The 22,015-nt window shown below is 40.1% G+C and overlaps 1 protein-coding gene across 1 annotated transcript in view; it reads right to left on the bottom strand.

The window, feature by feature from the left end:
• The window catches only part of SPTBN5 (spectrin beta, non-erythrocytic 5), a 92,183-nt gene extending 76,421 nt beyond the window's left edge, over nt 1-15,762 (bottom strand). Inside the window, 13 exon segments of the mRNA XM_068194948.1 lie at nt 38-244; nt 1,309-1,509; nt 2,012-2,165; nt 2,622-2,854; nt 4,227-4,365; nt 5,336-5,967; nt 7,769-7,997; nt 8,878-9,035; nt 9,717-9,836; nt 10,285-10,452; nt 13,484-13,657; nt 14,600-14,679; nt 15,661-15,762. Coding sequence (XP_068051049.1) covers nt 38-244; nt 1,309-1,509; nt 2,012-2,165; nt 2,622-2,854; nt 4,227-4,365; nt 5,336-5,967; nt 7,769-7,997; nt 8,878-9,035; nt 9,717-9,836; nt 10,285-10,452; nt 13,484-13,594 — 2,352 coding nt within the window. The 5' untranslated portion in view covers nt 13,595-13,657; nt 14,600-14,679; nt 15,661-15,762.
• Between the last annotated feature and the right edge of the window lie 6,253 nt (nt 15,763-22,015).

Here is a 22,015-nt window from a genome sequence, read left to right as displayed (position 1 = left end):
CTTCAACACGATGTGACACAATCCCTCCTCTACTTACTGCAGCTGGAGCCTGCTGTGCTGCAATGACAGCCTGCTCTTTGAGGCGCCTCATCTCGGAGGAATAGGCTGCAATCTCCTTCTCCAGGCGCAAATGACGATGCAGCAGTGCTTCTGCACTTGATTCATCTTTGCCATAGTCCTTGCTGGCGAGAAGGGGCTGCCTCTCTCGCAACCACGAATCTGCTTCATCAATGTCAGCAAAGTACTGAAGGAACACAGGGAGGAAAACACTTGGATTCATGCTGGAAGCATCATATCCAGCTCCTTCCTCTTTGTAAAATTATGAATAAGCAGAAATTCCATTAGGTCTGCAGCCATAAGGTTACTTCCAGGTGTTGTGAATACTACGGATAAGGTAACTCTAAACTCATGATGTATTTCATGCTCACAACACAGTTAATTCACAGAATTATAGTGAGTAAAGAAATTCAAAGATTGCCTATATAGCTGTTTAAGAACTCCTAACTAGCTAAAACTTCATGATGCATAACAGCAGCAATAAAAGAGCCCACAATGTATGCTGTTGGTAGGCATCACTATGTATTGCCAACATATATTTTCTTAATGTTTAAGGAACAAGCAATAACTTGACCTACAACAGAAGTTTACTTTTTTCCAGAATTTGCAGTCTGCCTGGCTATGGTTGTAGAAGGGTAAAACAAGGGTATGACACATAGAATAAAAGTACAACAGGAAAAAGAGAATACCCATAGTAATGAGGGACAAAGGAAAAACTAAAACACCATAATGGTGTCAAACTTAATAGACAGAAGAGAGAATTTAGACTTTCTTAAGTAATATGATTTAAGAATGCTGCTTTTATATAAATTCGTTATTTGCAGATGTGTGAATGTTTCTGACCTAAAATTGTAGGTCAGAATGGAAGGATCAAACACTTTGCAGGATTTGTGAAATTCATGGTCAGTCTAAGTCTTACAACATGTTTCTTTTGATGGTAGTCTTTGGATTTTTTTTTCATTTTTGAAATACGTCACACAGCTACCTGATCCACCCTCTAAAAAGACTCTTCATTATTGCTATCATGTGAGTTATTTCCATTAGCATTTTTACCTTCAGAGAATCTCCCAGCTGCTCAAATCTCCTGCGTGTCTGTCCTGCAGGAGGATTGAGAATTCACGGCCAGAGATCTTTTTGAAGACCAACAGATGAAGTCTTTCCTGCCACTGTTGTCTTCAATGCGGGGGCATGGGGCAGAACTGAGCCACATCCATGCCCCACATATCACACACCCCAGCAGAACCCTCTTACCTGTTTGATGAGGGCTGCTGCTTGTAGGCGGCTTTTGCGATCAACCACCTCGTCTTGGAGCTGCTGCCACAGCTTCTGGAGGTTGTCTGTCTGCCTCAGAATGTCATCCTGGTGCATGGGATTCTTTTGGCTGAGCTCCCAGCCCCTCCTCATCACATCTGTACATAAGGCCCTGTGTGAATTGCACTCCACTTCAAGAGCCTAGCACAAGGACAGGAAACATGTCAGCACAGCTCATTCCCTACCAGCCAAGAGAAAAGAGCAGTTCCTTCTCTCTGCTGCTGTCATGTAAATGTTTCCAAGAGCCCCATGTCTGATTTTTTCACCTCTTCTCTCTTTAACCTCATCTCTCTTGGACAGGAAAAAAGGTGAGAAACACAGAAACTAGCAACCTTTTTTTTCCCCATCAAAAGTTAGCTAATACAGAGCTCAGTGTCTTCACAAGAAGTCCTACTTCTAGTCTAGTATGAAGTGTATTTCTTCTCTACCCTTTCCTTCCCCTCTTTGGGAAAAAAAAAAGCCTAGTCTACACATTTTTTAAAATTTCCAGACTCTCAAATAAGATAAGGATTATCTTATCCTTGAGATAAGGATTAGTTTGACAGCATTCTTATAAGTGCTGCACTGACTGAACTGAAAGTCATAGATGTTCTAAAATCTTGCTTTAATACAAAGACAAGGCACCAGCAGCAAAGTAAGATACCTTGTTCTTCTGAATAGAGGCTGTGATCTGGCTGACATCTTTCCCTAATGTTGTCATTCTTGCCAGCTTCCACTTCTCAGAGATCCATGATTCTTCCTCTTTGCAGTCACGGAAGAATTCAAAAAGCTTCAAAGCCTCTTCTAGCTGAGATTTACTGAACCAAGGAAACAAACAGTGTGTGACTCTCAGAAATAAGATTCCATGAAGACAGTGGTAGATTGATCAAAGAAAAATTTAAAAATCGAGATTTTGAATGCCTTTAGTTCCTCTTTGTCATATATTAATTTATTCATGGAATAAAACAAAAGAAACAAAATTACATTTCCTTCTTTCTCCAGGAGATGAGGAGATAACCATTTGTTATTCAGACTTCTCATAAAGCAAATTATAATAAATGCTGAGAAGGTATCTCTTTTTCATCTATGAAAGTGAGTGATCCTTTCACAATTGCAATCAAGACACTCGAGTTGAATTTATTTTGTCTTTATAAATGGAGAAATGACAAAATTTCAAATGCTGGGAAGCTGTGCCATTCTTTAATTCTTCTCTTTAAAGAATGGCACATTGGGCATCTTAATCAGGAAGAACAGAGCGACGAGCACAGACCTACCGTGACTTGCTCTGAGCTGTGAGGTTCTGGTACAGCTGACGAAGCATCTGAACTTTTGCATAAAGCAATTCTGATTTAACTGTGCTGTCCTTGCTGATTTCTCCTGTTCTCTGGGTGATGTGCGTCAATCTGTCATCATAGGAAGAGATCTGCGAGTCAACCAAGTTGTGATTCTGCAGCAAATCTACTACTTCAAGGAGCTGCTTCCCACAGTCCTGGGAATTCACTAGCACCTACAAAGTGAGAAGAAAAAAAGAGACATTTTCAGAGAGTCCATCCAGGGTCTCAGTGCAAATAAATCAGTTGAAAGGTTCCTGTTGTCTCTCATAACTTCTAAATGTCCCAGAATGTCAGATAGGTAAAGCTAAAAACCTGTCTATTTAGAGAATTTATACTTGTTTTTGTTTCAATTCCACAAGCTAATGGCAACAATCCAGAGTTTCGATCTGCTGCAGTGTAAGTAATGGGCTCATCAAATAGGCACCTGTTTTTGTACCTAAGATATTTCTTCTGATTAAGCACTCAAGGTCTCAGAATTTGTAGGTGCAATGAATATCTCTTTGCTGTAGACCCATCTGTAGGCAGGTTGATTCACTCTCTATTTGAAGAATTCCACAATATCCCATTCTATGATATTTTCTAACTGCAATGTTCTTTTATTTGAGGAGCATCTATGTAAATAATGAAAATAAGTACTTTATAGTACTTAATTGGTGACTGATGAGAAGTGCTTATCAGTCTGTCTTCTTTCTAATTGTATCAATGGATAAAATTATTAATCCTAGGGGTACTATCTTTCCTTACCAATCTTTTCCCATATTCTCAGACTACTGCTGACGCTACTAAGACACCATTACCATCAGATATTCTTTGCCTACTAATGCTAGGACAGAAATATTTATAACTTAGAGATAGCTCTTATCTTTAATTTGAAATTCACAACTTCATATAGCATGCTGAGTCTTTCAGCTTGGGTACAAAGCAACCTGTAGTTATGAGGATTTGTCTTCAAGGCAAAGAATGTACACATACTTCCTTCCATTACAAAATCAATACGAACCCAATTATTTCTCATGCTGAAGAGTTTGTGGTCTGATACTCTGGAAACAGATGGAAATTCTTGCTAAAAGCAACCACTATGCATTTACAGTGGAACTTTCCTTTCTCACAAGCTTATATACCTGTAAGCCTGAGCTAATTCCCACCTGTAAAATTACTGCAGGAACTTGCAGAAGCTAATTCAGAAGAATTATGTGGAATGGAAACAAGAGGTGTGTTTATTTCACTTTTGCTTTTGCACTTGTAAATTTAGAAAATATTATTTTACATCTTTATTTTACCATATAACTTGAACCTGTAGGACATTCCATGTAATAGGATTCCTGGCTTTCTGATTAGGGAAATCCCCTATAGCAAAGCCTGGTTTTCCTCGTGTAGTTATCTGTGATGATGAACCAAACTGGTCAATTAGGCATCTAGGTAAAACTTTGTATTTTTTCTATAGCTGATAGACTTATCTCCTGTTGGCACCAGCCAGTCTCCTGGAACATGGGGACACACTTTGGCAGCATTGCAAGTTGTATGCTGCTGGAGAGGGCTCAGTACCTGCAGCTCTTTCAGCTCCTCTGTAATGGCATCTATGTCCCTCAGGAGGCCCAGAATTTCCTGCATGATTCCCAGGGATTGTTCTCGTCTCTGCAGCTGATCCAGGAGATCCTGCCATTGCTTTGAAATGCTCTTCTGCCTACAAAGGAAGAGAAAGAAATTACCAAAGACTTTAGGCATCACTGGAGGATTCTTAGTGATTGCAGTTTTGGAGGGGCTAAATGAACACACACGACTCTTGACATCAGTGTAAGAGGACAGGCCAGGAACACAAAACAGGTAAAAAAATGTTATTACAGGAATTTTGACTAGCACATCAACTGTCATTGACTTCTCAAAATTTAGACATTGTTTTTAAGGATGTTCATAAAACATCCTTTTGTTTGCTACAGTGCTTTTTCTTGATAAAGTGGAAAGGCTTGGAAACAAAGAAGTGTTCTTTAAATGACTGCTTAAAGTAAAACATTAATCTGAACCACATCATAAGTCACAATCTGATCTCATAGTTTGATTTACTCTTTGTTAGCTGTTTTTCTGAGTTTTCACAGAGGGTTTCGATTTTGTCTGAATTCAGAAAAGCACTAAAATACCATGAGAGAAGTTATTTGTATGGCATTCTTAGATACTCACAAACCAGATTATATAATTACCTGGGATAATCAGAGAATTTATAATTGCTCAATATTTGCTCCAAAATGGAGTAAATCTGAGAATACCGTGCCTTAACCAATTCATATCTCCCCAAATTGCAGACTGAAATAGAAATGTATTTATTTGGGAAAAAAATTAACATCTCTCTAAGCATTTTTGATGGAATATTTGGTAGAAATTTGTAGGTATATTTTCATATATAACAAAAATACCTTAAAAATATTTTTCACCCTAAATTGGTCTGAGGCTTTGATCATTCAAGGAAAAAAGTTAGAATTTTGAAGAAGATGAAGTGTTTGCCTTATCTGCTGAAACTGTTCTCAGGTAGAAGAAATTCCTGACAGTTCTACTCATGAGGAGCAAAGATAGGATTCACAGTTATAATTAATTTCCTTCCACCACACCACAGAGTTTCAACTAATACTCCATCACTACACAGTTTCTCAGCCATCACTCACTTCTGCAAGATTCGATCTTTGCTGTGATAGTTCTCCTGGCTGATAACGGTGGCCATTTCATCCAAAGCTGTGAAGCGTTCCCTCCTGGGCAGTACATCTGCCACAATGGCTTCCAGCTTCCTACTGGCAGCCTCCATCCTGTCCACACTCTCTGGCCAGAAGTCCTGCTTCCCGATCACTTTCCTCATGTCTTCCAAGTAGGACTCACGCAGGGCTGCCTTCTTCAGGAACCTCTGGGCTAGCTGTTCCAGCCTTTCCAGCCTCAGCATCTCCTTTTGCAGTGCTTTTCCACGGTTGTGCTCTGACTTTTCCAGGATGATCCAGTGCTTTTCCACATCCTGCAACATCTTCCCCTCTGGGGGCAAGTATGGCCGTTGGTTGTTGGCTCTCTGCTTGGTCCTAATATTGAAGAGATGAGCTTCAATCATGCCCTTCTCTTGGTATTTGGGGGGTTTCTCTACAGTGCGGAAGGTTTTAAAGTTGGCCATGAGCAGCCACATTTCCTGAAGAGAGTTGGGGAAATGACGGTTATCCAGTTCCATCACCTTCTGTTTAATCCATTTCAGGAGGTCAGAGACCATCTGCTCATACTGAAGCTTCAAGTCATCTATCTCCTTCAGGAAGAATACAATCTGTGATGGGAATATAAAATGACAAGTCACATAAGTAACAGAACGAAGCATAGTGAGTGAACAGAAAGCAGTATCTTCAGCAGTCATCACATTTTTGTACTGATGTGCTGATAGTTGTAATGTCTGAAGCTAGGTGAAATCCTAGAATAGCCTCCCATAAAACACAGATAAATCAATATTATTTAATGTTTCATTTCAGTTTTTATTTCAGAAAACATTTTGGAATAAACAGCATGGTTCACATTTTTTGCTTCACAGTTGGAAAAAAACCCAGATTTTTAAAATGAGTCTCATTCCTCAACACCAAAAAATTCTAGCCTAATGTGTAATTACACCCTTTCAGCTTCACCACTGAGGATCTTAGGAAACCATCTGACAATATCCTAGTTCTCTCACATGCACACAGCAGACTATGGTCAAAACAGCCCCTTCTCAATCTCTTCTGTTGGAACTACTTGTCTTTATAAAAATTACTAGAAAATGTTTTGTGGCCAAACAGGGCAATACTGACTTTTCAATACTAAGACTTTTATCTGTTTCATTTGTGGCCTGACCTGCCTTTATTTCAAGTTCAGGTAAATACTGCAGCAAACATCTCTTTGAAGAACATGCTGCTCTAATACATATAATCCTAGAGTATCTCTAGATGGAAGGGACCCATAAGGACCATTGAGTCCAACTCCCTTCTCCTTGCAGGACTACCTAGCACTGGGTCTTCTGACAAAGAGCATGCTCCAGACACTCCTTCCACACTAACAGGCTTGGTGCTGTGGGAAGCCATGCTACAGGATCATCTAATCCTTGTCCTAGACCACCTTTTTAGCTGACCAAACCCTGCTTTGCAAAACCTTTTCACCTTGTCACCACCAAGGAAGCCTCAGTGTGGATTTTTGTTGCTCCCTCTAAGCAATGTATTTCCCCTCTCAACTGCACAGGCAGTTCTCCAAATCCAGATGTTCATAGGACCCATCCTGGATGTGTAGGTTTTCTGCAGGCTATTTCTTTTGTAGTTTCGTCAAAACAATAACAGATTTCTCTGGAGACAGAGCAGAAATTCTCTCAAGGGAGGTGGTCTTCGGAGGAACCACTACAAAATTCCTTTCGTTTTCCATCAGTGGGATGCAAGGAATATTAAATACCGCTCATGATTTTATGTGAGGTGAATTGTATGTGGAAACAGAAAAAAACCCCTTAACTTAGCTAAATTTAACTTGGCTAAATTTAATAAAAAATTAATAACAATTCAATTAAAACAACTTAAATTTAGCCAATTTAGCTAGCATTCTCTCTGTTTGATTTGTTGGTGGTGTTGGTTTTGGTTTTGTTTCATTTATTTGGTTGTTTTTTTTTTTCATTTTCCACCTAAGGAGTTAGAAAGAAAGGATGAGGATTTTCAAAGAAAATCAAAATCCAAAGTAGTTTCATAGAAGAAGGGATCATCATTCCTATTAAATGAGAAAACTGTTGACTAGGTCTGCTTTTGCCTAGTCTTAATCTTCTCCCAATATTGTTGAGATCTCTATGCCTCAAGCTGCCTTGGAACCATATCAGCTCTCAAACAGGATCCGTGAGGTGAAAAAGGGATTGATTTTCAGTGAGATAACTGCAACCCTCTTGGAGATCAGTGCGTGTACAGTCTCCAGGTACAATTGTCAAGGTACAAGGTCTTTCAGATGGCTGTGCCTTTTGATTCAGTTCAAATGATCCTGAAGTTGAGCTTGCACAAAACCCCCCACACTTCCAAATTAAATTGAGCTTTACATTTTTAACTCAGAACTTCCAAAGATAGCAATGCACTTACTTTGTTAAGTCTCTTTTGTATTGTCTGGCCTTGTTTCAGTCTGGAGAAGTAGTGGTAATAGAGTGACACATAGGTCATGATGGATCTCTCATCTGGATAGGGCACTGCCACATCCTCAGCATCAAGCAGTTTGCTGATTCCAAACTCTTTCTCAGCAACATCAAAGGCATTGTTCAGGTTTTTAATGGGCTGGTCCTGCCGCAGTGAGCTATAGTGGATAAGATCAGGCCTGGGCAAGGAGAAAAAGAGGGCATGGAAATGAAGAGTTATGTTTGTACTAAGTTCTTTCAGATCATAAACCATAAACTGTTCATGAGACTAAGTTAATAGTCACATAACTGTTAATGTTATGTGACATTAACGCTGGAATTACTTTGACCTTGAACTTCATTCAAGAGCATTGCCCCTTGCCTACATAGCAGGAAGAAAATTGTCTTCTGTAAAATTGAATTGCCACTCCTAGCAAATGTCTGCCCTTATTTCTCCTCTTCCCCAATGGGTGAAAACCAAAGTCCACTAGAGAGACAGTTGTGAGAAGGGAGGTGACTCCCAGCTAGGGAAGTTCCACAATCCCACTATGGTATTCCCTATAATATATAGCAGAACTCTTGAGGACAAATAAGTATTCAATGTTACCATAGGTGGTTTCTCTCTCCTGCTTTTGGCTATTTCCTTCACTCTTTTTCAAGGGGACAGAGAAGGGAGAAAGAAAGAGACTGAGAAGTTGCTTACTCTATTACAATTGAACAGGAAGTTCATACAATAAAAGTTCATACAATAAAACCACTGTCCAAAAAAAAAAATTAGAAAAAGAGCAATGGGAACATGACTGAGGGGCTAAGACCAAATGGCAGTATTGTTCAGATATGTGATATTCCTCTGGAAATTCAATATTATACCCAACGAAAGGAGCCTCCAAGCAGGAGCTTTTGGTCCTTACTTTCAAGAAGAGAAAACCCATTTCAGAAAAAAGAGTCTTCAGTGAGGAAGGGCAGAGACTATCTGACAGTTTATTGACAAAAACTTGTAATTCAGACCCTGGAACAACTTGTGTCAGAGCTAGAAACAGCAATGAGCAAGTCTGCCTGAACTGATCCATCAAATCTTACCTGTGAGCATGTATGAGTGCATTGAAGGCCAGCCCATCACTCCAGCTTTTGGAGAAGTCCTTCACACTCACATTGGAATAGCTGGCAGTTTTATGCTGACACCATAGCAATAAGGCTTCATTGGCAAATAGAACATCAGCTCTACCTCCAAATTCTTCCTGTGAAGAGAACAGGGAAAAGAAAAATCGATGTCAACAATATATGAAAATATTATCAGTGATTTTACACTTACGTTCCCAAAGGTCACTTCATATTACTTTTTTTCAATTCACAGATGCCCTCAAAGTCACAACTTACAGACTGTATCTGTCATAAAGGTAGAAAAATTTAACATGAAAATAGAAGTTTTCTATCAAAAAAAAAGTTAATTGAATGAATGCAGAAACTATAAGGTGAAATGCAGGTACTGAAATTTTTAAAACGTTTCTCTTCTGTAAGAGCTGTAGAAATCAGGCAGAAAGGAAAGTTCAGTTTATTTGCTTCCTTAGCTGTGAAATGGAACTCAGAAACAAAACATGATGTATTCAAGTCTACTGTTAGCAATTATTGACTTTGATTTCATAATAGAAGGTTCTTTATAGAACCTTGTTTTTCATGTTCTTAGAGTACATGTTAAATAATTTTAAAAAGCATGTGCTTCTTCAGAGCAGCATCATGGGACTCAACTCTAGAGAGAACTATTGACAGAGAAATTCGACAGGAAGTCAAGAGTCCGTAAAAAATTTGTAGAAGAGTGTGAAGAACATGAATGTTCTTTTTATCTCCAAGTCACTGTTTTGTCCTTTTGAGAAAAAAAACCCCACAATTGCATAAGCAAAAAGACAAAGATACAGTTTTACCTTATCAAGTTTGATAGATGATATCTGAAATCGAAGTATGATGATCCAGATAAGGCCCAGGATTAAGGTTCTGTCACCATCTACGATATTCTCAGGACCAATCACTTTCACTTGTACCTGCTAATAAACCAGTATCTGTTCAGCATAAATGTGCTCATGTCCAGCTCTCAGTGTAACAAACTGTTACTGGAGAGGGTGTTCAGGCCATTTTCTTAAGCAAAGAGGTTTAATGTTTACACCTTTTCATCAGTCCACAGACCTGCAAGCTCCTATATCAGCTCATGATGAATTTTGGCAAAAGCCTGGCAAAGGGATAATGGTATCAAAAATTTAAAGTTCCAATACATGTTTTTTTGAAAACTGGTGGTTAGGGAGAGGAAAGAAGCACTTTTCTTTCCTCCAAAGGAGAGGAATATTAGCTGTTTCTAAGACTCAAATAACATTACTCAAATAACTTCAGAGGATATGTTATTGTCTACTAGAGGGGGAAACCGCAATGAACATGAGGCTATAATTAATTAATAACATATATAAACTGTTGTGATCCCTAATATCAATATTAACTTACCTTGGATTTCAGAAATGCGATGGCTTTGCTGTTGTTCTCTAGAAAATGCACTCTCATCTTTCCCCGGCTTGGTTTGGGCAAAGCTTCTCCAGAGAGAAGCTCGAGGAGTTTCATGAGAGAGATGCCATCCTTCAAATCTGTGTAAATATCTTCTAACTCAATCTTTACCTGTAAAGACCAGCCAAGCAATACAGACTCCAGTTTAACATTTGGCACAGAGAACCCTCTACTCCTAAAATGAAACAAACAACACCTTCTTGATGTTTCACTGAGTCTTCTCTATGACAGTGCATATATCCACAGAGTGGTGAGTCTTAATTCAGAAAAAATGGATTTGCGGGAGCATTTACATTAATTATGAAAGTAGTCTGCAGTTAAAAAAACCCCAACAACCAAACAAAAATGCAAACCCACAATGGAATAAAAAAGAAAAAAGCAGGATATTTTGAAAAATTTAAAAAAACAAGCATTTTCAAAATCAAACCTTTTGGAAATGCTGACATTTTTTATTCCAATTGAAGTGAATCTTTTATTATATCATAATAATTTATTCTGAGCTGTGCATTTCATTTAAAAGTTGATCTGATAATCCCATTCAATGACTCATTTTATACTCCATAGGCTCAACAAAGTTTGTCACGTCCTGCTTGGACCTGCACTACCACCCAAAGTCTCCATATCTTTAGCCAGAGTCTCACACTAAATGAAAGGTTAGGATCATTTACAAAAATGTGTCTTACTGCTGCCAGTAATGAGGTCACCCAGTGCTTAGGTGATACAACATGACACAGTCTGTACTCTGACCTAACAAGAACTTGCTTTGGGTGTTTCCTTTTGGCCTCATGCCACTTGCCATCTAGAACTGACATTAAAACCATACCACATACCTAAGAATAATTTAATGTGATTTTGCAATTACAATAAATAATATTTTCATCAAAAAAAAAGAGAGAGAGAAAGAGGAGAGAAAGAGGAGAGAAAGAGGAGAGAGAGAGAGAGAGAGAGAGAGAGAGAGAGAGAGAGGGAGAGGAGAGGAGAGGAGAGGAGAGGAGAGGAGAGGAGAGGAGAGGAGAGGAGAGGAGAGGAGAGGAGAGGAGAGGAGAGGAGAGGAGAGGAGAGGAGAGGAGAGGAGAGGAGAGGAGAGGAGAGGAGAGGAGAGGAGAGGAGAGGAGAGAGAGGAGAGGAGAGGAGAGGAGAGGAGAGAGAGGAGAGGAGAGGAGAGGAGAGGAGAGGAAGAGGAGAGGAGGAGAGGAGAGGAGTAGGATGAGAGGGAAGAGGAGAGATGAAGAAAAAGGAAGAAGGAGAAAGGAGAGGAAGAAAGGAAGGAAGGAAAGAAGGAAGGAAAGAAGAAGAAAGAAAGAAGAGGGAAGCTGTATTTTTTTAAATTAGAAAGGAAGGAAGAAAGGAAGGAAGAAAGGAAGGAAGAAAGGAAGGGAGAAAGGAAGGAAGAAGCTAAGCTATTGTATTTTTTAAATTTGGGGAATCTTTACATGTTAAGGGGGAAAAAGACAGATAACAGGCATGCACATTCTAATTTCTGATCAGTTACTAATTAGCTTAAGAAACTTTTTCTCCAGAGAAAGATAAAGACACTGGAAGGGTAAAAAACAAGTTGGAGGGTCTTTAAGTCTCTATTGTGCATGGCACAAGGATTTACAATTTTCTCCACTGATTAACTCCATAAAAACAACTCCCTGTTTAGTTGCCAACTTTATTCCTTTTTGCATATTTAATAAAACTTAAAATTCTGTATATTATGTACTACAATTAAAAAAAAGTTTGAGCTGTTATATTCTGTGACACTTCCATAAATGATGAATAGTTCAGTTTGAATTTGTAAAAAGACAGGGTTCATATATCTGCTTTATGTCTCACCCCACTGTTGTTTCAATAGCATTGCTGCCTCTATAAAAATACCAGTCACAGATACCTTAACAAATTCAATCCAATAGCATCCTTAGTGCTAAACTTGAAGTAGTCAACAGTATAATTGAGAACACTGCAGTGTCCTGTAGTATGATCCAACCACCTCAAAGTGTGCCTTGGAAAGCTGGGACTAAGCTGCCAGGAAGACTTAGATAAGCTCTGCGCCATCTCTACCATATATGGCTTGGAAATCTCTCACAGGGTTTGTTCCCCAGACTTTTATGATATGTGAATAAGTACATTGCAGGAACTTCAGACTGGAAATTTTATTTCTGAACTTGAAGGCATTTTTAAAATGAGAAAGTATATGTCTACAGCTAAACAGAACTAATTTCCTACACCATAAAAACCAACTTTCTGCAGGAGGCAAAACAAGCACGTGTTTTGCACTTGTTTGCTACCGTTATGAAAAATAAATTTGAAAGTTTGTTGTGCTCTGCAGCTGCCTTTGTACGAATCACAAACTTAAAACATTACACTGAAAAAACACATCTGGTACTGAAACACGGTGATGAGCTACAGTGGACCCAGCGGCCTGGCCCTGCTTGCTGTCCCCAACAGCCATTTTCATTAGTACCTACTACAGACTCCAGAAAATGGAATTGGTTTGGATGACGTCATTCCTTTCTGTGCCATAGCTACATCATTTGTGCCTGAAATTTTATCTGCAGTAAGGCTGGAGACAGGAATATGCTGGCGTTACCTTGCACACACATATCGACTGCACACTAGCTCTGAAGATTTTCTGAATCTGAGAGCTAGAGGAAACAAACTGGCCTGTACTTGCATTCTGGCAGTATGTCTGAAAATTCCCCAAAATGAACGCTATTTTTTCAGAGCCTTTGAGCAGCAACTCAAAAACTAATCAGGCAAAGCACAAACTCAGAATTTTTGGCCAGGCTGTTAAGAATTGAGCATTGCCTGGGGAGACTCTGACTTCTGCAGATAATTTATTTACAGGAAAAAGAAGCAAATAAGGATTTTCCTCTGAGAGGATCACCAGTGTACAATGGACATCACAATGTGATGATGGAGTTATACAGTTTACAAAATGAACCTTGATTTCAGAGAAGACTGGTACCATGGACAAAGGAGACAGATGTGAGATAAAAGATAGAGGATGGAGCACTCTGGTTAGTCAAATCCTTCCTTGCTTGCATGTGACAACATTCAGAAGAAAACACATTAAAAATAACATTAAAAAGGATACAGTGGGTAAAATAAAATAAAACAAAACCCAGAAAAAAATCTTCAAATTGAAGGAGCTACCTACATCATTCCTGGAGAAGACGTTGTTCATCCAGTTGGTGAAGGTTTTCTTTTGCATGGACATACGCTGCTCCTGCAGCTTTTTGATATGATCTTTTTCATATTCGGTGCCCATGGTCACCTAGGAAGTCAGAAACTTCAGTAGGCAGCTGAGAACTGAAGAGATCTGCCAGGCCACCTACAAAAACCACTCACATGCCCAGTGTATATAGGAAACTCAACACCAACAGGTACAAGATTCAATACCACACCCAGTGTAATACCTTCATTTCCTTTTGCTTGCACTTTGCACTTTAATTTCACCAACTTTATTTTTAACTTGCTTGATCTCACCCTTTAAAAATACATCTCTAGCTTCAGGATGAAAATGCGACATGTATCTATGCAGCTTTATTTTCTTGCTCTCAGCCGCCACCCAGTCTCCTTGATCCCATGAGTATCACCTCTACCTGAAAGCCATCAATAACTTCCTTGGGTGTGCTGAAAACACCTCACAGAGAACTGATCTTAGACACTGCCAGAAGAAGGAATCCACAAATCACTTCCAAAAAGAAAAAGTGTGTTGTGTTCTCTGAGGACTGGTTGAGATTCTGTCCTTGGCTTTCAGACTTTCTGTACTTCCAACAGAAGTCAAAGAGCTGCTTAGAAAGGAAATGGAACCAACTTGATTCTTTCCTCTCAGGGGTTCAGTTTTTGCACATCTGTCACAGTAAAGATGGTGACACAGGTCCATAATCACATAAAAAAGGTCATAGCCTGGGTATCAGGAAGCATTATTCCTCCTCCCTGCTCTTGTCTACCTCATCCATACCAGTGAAAAGTCAGGATTGTAATTCCTCACAGAACCCAAGATGAATTATTCAGAAAGATTAGAAAGGAGGAGTCTTGCCTTTAGAGTCTGTGACATAATAAACTGGATTTCAGCTCAGATGAATAGCTCTTTTGAAGACACTTGTCTTACATTGTAGATTGTAACAGCAGTGGCCTTGCTGTTATGAAGGCAAGAGGATTATTAAAAAAAAATAAAAAAAACAAAAATCAGTGTATGATTCATGGCTACAGACACTTTTAGTGACCAAATATCATCAGCTTGAATTACTGCCATAATTATAAGTATTACCTGGATATCAGCCTGGCTGGGAAACCAAGAACCTGTTGTAGTGATGGGAGTGGAGAGAGGTGTCTACTGCTCTCAACCCACTGCAAAGAGAGAAGACAATGAAAAATTAAAACATCTGAGAAACTGTGAGAGTGTGGAGCAGTGTGACATACTTCTCAAAATTCCATGTTTGTTTTGCAAAGGCAAAGTTCTGAACAGTTATGGGCTTTTTACCTTCTTAATTCATAAAACATAAAATACTGAGAAAGAAAACTTCATCTGTTTTAGCATGAGAAGACAGCAACAGGGAACCAGCAACAGCAGCCACTGTAAATAGGATAGCCCTTAGCATGCTCTGATTAGTATTAAAAAAAATTTGCCATTTTACAATATTAAGAGGTGTGGAAAGTGCAGAAGCAATGATTTGTTACTGCATTTTTTGTTATTTCTTTTTGGGGCAGATATTTCTTAACCCTCAGAGCCTGACTTCCTCAGAATAGGGACGGCATTGAAGCCTGGTGGTTCAGCAACCACACAGGGAAGGGTCATGACTGTAGATGAAAGCCTAATGAAAGGAAGAATTTAGCAAAATCTGAAATAGAATTATGGAGAACATTCTCTCAACATTTTCTTATCTTGTGGGCTAGTTCAGCACTGCCTATTTTCTAAATTTGAAAAGCAGATATTCAAAGAATTGCCTTTCCCTGCTGGAGAGGTGGTAATAACTCACTCCCATGTAATAACCCATATCATAATGCCATTTCTGAGTTTGCCAAATGCTTCTCAGAACATCTGCAGGCTTCTTTTTTTTTTAAGGATTCCCATCCAAACACTGCAGTCACCCTGAATAATGACAGAACTGGTTTCATTTAGGTACAAAGGAAGATCATTTGTTGAGCTACTGTCTCACATAACAGCTCCTCTGTTTCTTGTCAGAAATGCTCCCTGCATGGGTAGATGGTTACCTAAAGACACATCTATATGTTATGCAGGATGCATAGACAGTGCTAGGAACTAAAACTAGTCATACTGGTACATTACAAGAAAAGAAAAGATCAAAGAACATGAAAAAATGGACTTACCCAGTTTTGGAAGAAGTCCTTTCTGACATTCAGCAGCTGGTTTTTCTGAAGAATGACTTCCACTGGATCCACTCCTACATTCACCTCATTGCTTTAGTGCAGAGTGACCTTTGCTTTCAGGAACGGAGACCGAGTATTTATGATCTACCTATGAACCTCTCATCTGATCTGAAAGAAATTAACCCATCAGGACACAATGGGTAAAGGTTGTCACTGGCCTTGTCCAATTCTTACACTCAAAAATAATATATGAAAGTCAACAAAATTGCTATAAATCAGTTGAAAAGTCATACATGGCTCTGAGGCTCTGGTAAAGAGCATCCTGCACAGTTAAATTGGAGGATCTGCCCTTCTAGAGAAATTCTTACCTGGAAAATTGAACCTGACAATGGACTCCGGAAATAAAAGCACAACAGAGAGTACAAAGATCAGAGTGATAGCCAAGTGGTTAAACTGGGACACAGCAAATTAGAAGGTGGAAATGTGAAGTGTTAGGAATTTGCTCAGCACTGCTTTGAGGACACTTGTGCACAGATACCTGTTGCTGGAAGGGCAACTGGAGTCAAGCTGGCAGTGCCAGCTGATTCTAAAGTTTACTATTCATGGGCTTCTCATTAATAACAAAAGGGAAAATAATTCTGGTGACTTATATAGATAGCAGCAAGTCCTTTCTGGCCTTTACAAGGTCACACATACGCAGGTCACATTTACCTGGCATCATTGCCAGGCATCAGAAAGTTGCTGCTGGGAATCAGTACTAGAAAATGGGCAGGCATCTGAAATCAGAGGCTGTAAGGAAAGATGTCAAGCTCAGAGATGAGATAAGGGAATAGCAGTGTTTTCCCTTTTAGCGAGTGTAGTTTAGCTAGCCTCCAAAAGGCACAGGAAGAAACATAAGAAGAAATTAGGAATCCACCTAAAATCAGGATAGATAAAACTTTATCAGTAGATTCTTCTTCTTTATCAGTAGTCTTCATATGCACATTAGAGAAATAAAATATATAATGTGCACATAAAACATAAAACTGCTAAAAATAAAAAAAGTTGAATATTTATATTACAGGTATTTCTCAAAATATTCCTTCTAAATTCCTGGACTTGTGTCCTGGACTAGCCAACTAATACTGTAAGCTGATGGTTTAAATCTGGCACAGGTTGGCTAGGTTGCGTGTACTGAGAAAATGTCCTTGCTCCTTTCAAATAGAAGGCAGAGGACCAGTGGGTGAATTGGTCCTGGATGCAGGTATTTATGCCTATTGCAAGTTAATTATTATCTATATAGTTAAATGGGCAAATCACTGTCTTTGCTTTTTATGATAATACAAGGCAATCAAAGATATGGTATAAAATTTCACTAAGTCCTGAATATCTATCTAAAGTTCAAAGTTAAATGGTGGACACTTATGTGACAGTGATAAATAAAGCCATTTCCTCAGTTATTTATATCCTAACAAAGTAAGAGGAAGGGCACAACAATATTTGCGTGCAGTTTCCTGGAGGGATCAGGAAAAAATCACCCATCTAGGCTAATTATGGGCCCTCTCTTGCTGCCTTTGCAGAGAAGGAAAGCCTTTCCACTGACCTCAGGAAGAAGGGCCCAAAGAGTACCCTTCCCTTGCCTTGTTTCCAGCCTGAAGTGGTTTTCCATGATGGCAGATGTGTTTCTTTGTTTCTTAACAGGAAGGATCCTGATGCCAGATATCCCTCTACAAAATAGCCACCAGTAAGATGTGTTAGGATTTCTTACCACCCTTTCTTATCTGCTCACATCTTGTTCTATTTAAGAGGAAAATGGGGACTATGGAGATCAAACAGACCTCATGCACAAGCAGCCTGTCCCCAAAACTCCACAGTTCCCAGCCCATCTCTCACTGCTCCTCCTCTCCTGGCAACACCATGTAAATCAAAGAAGGACACGCCACATATTTCTACTTGAATTCTTTTTCTTATATGTCATCATTGTCCTCCTCTCATAACATGCATGTGAATTCTCATCTCCTCTCTAAGATGGGAAGAAATGTTTAATTCCCTTGCCATAAAAACCATAGAAGTGGCAGTCACGGGGATGCAGATGCTGAGTTTGCTGCTACAACTCCCACCCCAGATCTCAAGCGAGGGCTGATCACCATGAGCTTCCCCAGGGCGGCGCAGGCTGTGCTCTCCAGGCAGCAGCACTGGCTTCCCCTCCTCATTGCCCTTGCCCACGGGGATGGAGGAGTCTGCCAGAGAGGAACACACATACACAGCTGGGTGCAGACGCCTTCCTGGGCTAAAGCATCCCCACCAAGGCCATTTGTAGCTGACAAAAGTCCTGTAACTTAATGAGCCCCTCATTGTACCAAGCTCCTACAGCCGTGCTCTGTGCTGCCACTGACCTAAGCCAGCTCCGATTTCAAAGCCGTGTGACCACACGCACGCCTGCTCTTGTGGGGAGCCCAGTCAGTTCACAGGGCTCAGGTGAAAGGCTTGGCACAATCCATCACCCTCTGTTACGTAAGCTGAACATACACATCTTTCTGAAGATACAAGAAAATCATGTCTGATCCCTGCTAAGTTGAGGGTTTCCCAAATCTCAAAGAAAATAAGCATGTTGAATGTAAACACGTGCATGACAGCTCGGCCCTTTGTCTCCCACTGTGTCACCAGCCATGTTACTTCCACAAGTAAGAGTCTCAGGATATTGGACTCCATGGGGTACAAAGGCAGCCCCCTCCCGGGGCTACAGTCTTGTAGCTCACAGTGTGCCAAGCAAGCAGAGAAATTATCCTCCTGCCTGGGGCCAGCAATCTAGGTCCCACTGGTGTTCCTTTCCCTCTGCCACACTCCCCAGCACCAGCAAACAGCTGATGTTCAGTTTCATCAACGTAGTGTGGACACAGGTGAGCTCAACCATGATCCCAGAATATTTCTTAACCACATCTAAGCACATTCCTAACCACTACACGTAATCTTAGACCTCACTGTGGCACAGAGGAACTATACTTTGGATTTCGAGAACACCGGAGAGAAGCAGACAGTAAGTTATTGCAAGAAGCTGTTCGCTCATTTGGGAATGGAATACCAGAGCTGAAGAAAAGTTGGGAGGAGTTAGTCAAAAGCAGCTGAGGAGAGGCATGGCAACCTCCAGCTCAGTCTGCAGAGATTCCCTGCTTTCACAGGCCTCTCAGCTGAACTTCTGTCCTAAAATAGCCATGTATTTCTCTCAGCTTCTTTCCCTGAAGGACTTCAGCACACCACCCCCAGACACCCCCCATGCCCTGCCCCCTACATACCTGCTGTGCCAGCACTGCTGTCACCAGCCACCCTGGGGTGCCACCCACCTGCAGGCAGGGGGGTCCACAGTGGATGAAGCTTCTCTTAAAGCTGGGCTCTGCCTGGGAGGATATAACCCAGCATCCCAAGATACTGGGTTGTTATAAACCTCAGCCTCCTCGTGCTCTAGTCTAAACTAGAAGTTGCTTTTCTCTTTGAATAGTTGGCTAGCAGCGACATGACATCAACAGGGAGCAGAACTCAAGCAGAACAGTCGAATTACATCATCCAAAGGAACTGGAGCCCCTCACTGCATTTGAAAAAGAGGACAGCTTAAAGCAAAATCAGATGGATTTATTTTTCCTGGCATGAAAATGTTCAGTCATCTTTTTGAAACAGAAAATATATATTTGCTTGTTTAGTCATGAGTTAAAGACATTTTCTCCTTGGAGCTGTTTATGTTATCTTGAAATTTCCCTTCTGTTTCTGAACCTCAAATAGTTAACATAAGAGCTTCAAAGGCTTTTTGAAATGAACACATGGGACAAAGGACTTTCAGTCTCTTTCCACTTCATACAAATATAGATAAAAGGTTTCAAGTGACAGACTAGCCTTAATATTTTGAACATGAAACTGAAACCGGGCCTTAGAAATCACCATGTTGGCACTGCCAGATCTAACTAGCCATTTTTATAATTTAATCAGGTATTTCCATTTTTTCATTGCTACTAATGAAGACTGTTGCATGAGAATGAAACTTCTTATTCATAGCTGTATTTTCTGGAGTTGTTAAAGCACTTAGCTCCATTTGTTGATGAAAGAAAACTGTGGAATTCACATATGGAAGTGGCTCCCAGCACCCTTAGTGCCAGAGCACTGCACCTACCCCCAGGGACAGTGCACAGCATGGTGTGCTCTCAGGTTTTGGTCCCTCACTGCCCTCACCAGCAGATTACTCACTACAAACCAGCCCAGCCATCCCAGTTTCCTTGTGAAGGTGTCACGCCATGTGGAATGGTTGAAGGTCATTGGCAAAAACACTGTATAAAGGTTTAACAAAAGTGTATAAACAGTTAACATTAAAGGTGCGAATTTTAGCAGATGCGAGCTAAGACACTGTAATACAACATGAATAAAAATGGCAATTACTCTCCATTGTAGGCAAAAATTGCCAAACCCTGAGCTTACTGGTTATACTTACATTGTTTTTTAATTTCTTACTTTCAGACTAGACACAAAATAATGCATTTTGAGAGAAAAAACCCACAGAATTATGAGAAAAGAGAATCACTAAGTATGAACAGCATGTTTCAGTAGTTCCTTGTTTAAAAAATTGAAAAATGGTGAATATAGAAATCTTACAGTATATCTGAAATACAGCACCTGGTGAGAGATACATACCATTCATGAGCTATTTTCACTACAGTGAAATCTTCAGAGCTCCAGAGTGAGGTGGAATATGGGTTGCTGAGCTAGCAAGACTTTGGAAAGATCATGGACAAGCTCCATCTCAGAGAAAACAATAGGTGGGAAAACAAGTTAGATGTGGCATAAATGAGCTTCCAGTATTCACTGGACCAGAAACTGAGTCCATAGTCTATCAGCAGGTACAAATCCGTGCTAGCATGAAGTCCTCCAATGGGAAAAGGGAGAGGAATCTGCCGCAAAACCATGGTTTCCATCCATATTTTCCCCTCAGGTTAGAAAAGCTGCATACATTCAGGACTTCCGAACATACTGGTGAAAAACCACCTTGTCTTCCTGATCGTGTTTTGATCACAACAGGTGTTTATTTGATATGGATATTTATTTCCAGCTGATTGCTGTGATCCCTGAGCGAAGGAAGGCACTTTTAGTAGATGCATTTGTTCACCTGTCAGAGCAGGGCAGGGCAGCCAACCTTTTCTCCTGTGTTTTCCTAGCCAAGTCAGGCAGGCAAGCCCAGGGGCCAAGCTTTCAAAAGGTCCTCTGCACTCACAGTTAGTACTTGCAGCATGGCAAGATCAGAGAAACCCAGAGCAGTGTCTGCTCCAAAGGCCCTAAAAATGTACCAGACATGGGAGCAAATAAGGTTTGGAGAAACTAAGTGGCACCCCAGTACTCTTATTTTTCAAGGTTAGTACTGCCACAGGAGTTAAAACAGAAATGTTTCACAGATTAAGAGTGCAAAATATTAGAAGCAACAATTACTGAAAAACTTACAAACTGGTAGCATGGACACTTGTCTACTTTTCCTATTATCCAAATACAAATTGTGGATTAGAGAGAGCAACTACTGAAGTGTGCTGTAAATTTTTCAAAGTCTGAAATGTCTTATATGCGAAACATGTAAAACAACATTCTATTAAAAATAAAACCCCAAAGAGCAACCCTCCCACCTTCAAACACCACTAAAACCTCCCCTTCTTCAGATTATTTTTTATTTTTATAAGGAGCAGTTCCAGCAAGTCACTGCAGTTCAAGCAGGAACCCACGTTGTTTGCATGTGAAACACTTGCTTTTGTGTGACATGTGGCACCAACACTGCTACATAGGAACTCCACAGCAGCTGAAACCTGATCACAGTAGGAGCAATGGCTAAACTGTAGCATCCTGATGGCACAGATATACCTTTGGAAATGCCTCAAGTAAGATGTGTGCATAGAGGAGAAAGAAAGGGCCGGAGGATTAATTTCAGCACAATGTTACAATGAATGTTCTATTGATGCCATAGGTTATTCTCAAGTAGTAGGCAGCATGGTGTGGAAGATGTCTTTGGATTTTTTGGGACAAACACATCAAAGTGCTAAGCTGCTATTCAATCAACTCTTACTTTTCAAGGTTAGTACCCCCATTGAAGTTAAAAGTACCACCTCTCAGATCAAGTTTCAAACTTTCAATCCACACAGGAAGTTTTAGATTTATATTCCACACTTGGACTTTACAGAACTTCCATATTTAGACATTAGGAAGTTCCAAAATTACATTCTGCTATAACATGCTAATTACAGAGAGGTTCTGGAGGTTTGTGAGAGTTTTTTTAAATTCTTTACAGATAAATTTAATTCTGGAACCAAGCCTTGGCACTAGCAGTAATTTCAGCAACAAGTTCAAGGGCACAGAA

This window comes from Anomalospiza imberbis, chromosome 6 (genome assembly GCF_031753505.1).
Source record: "Anomalospiza imberbis isolate Cuckoo-Finch-1a 21T00152 chromosome 6, ASM3175350v1, whole genome shotgun sequence".
NCBI lineage: Eukaryota > Metazoa > Chordata > Aves > Passeriformes > Viduidae > Anomalospiza > Anomalospiza imberbis.
Note: the sequence above shows the minus strand (reverse complement) of the source record. Positions and strands in the feature narration are given on the sequence as shown.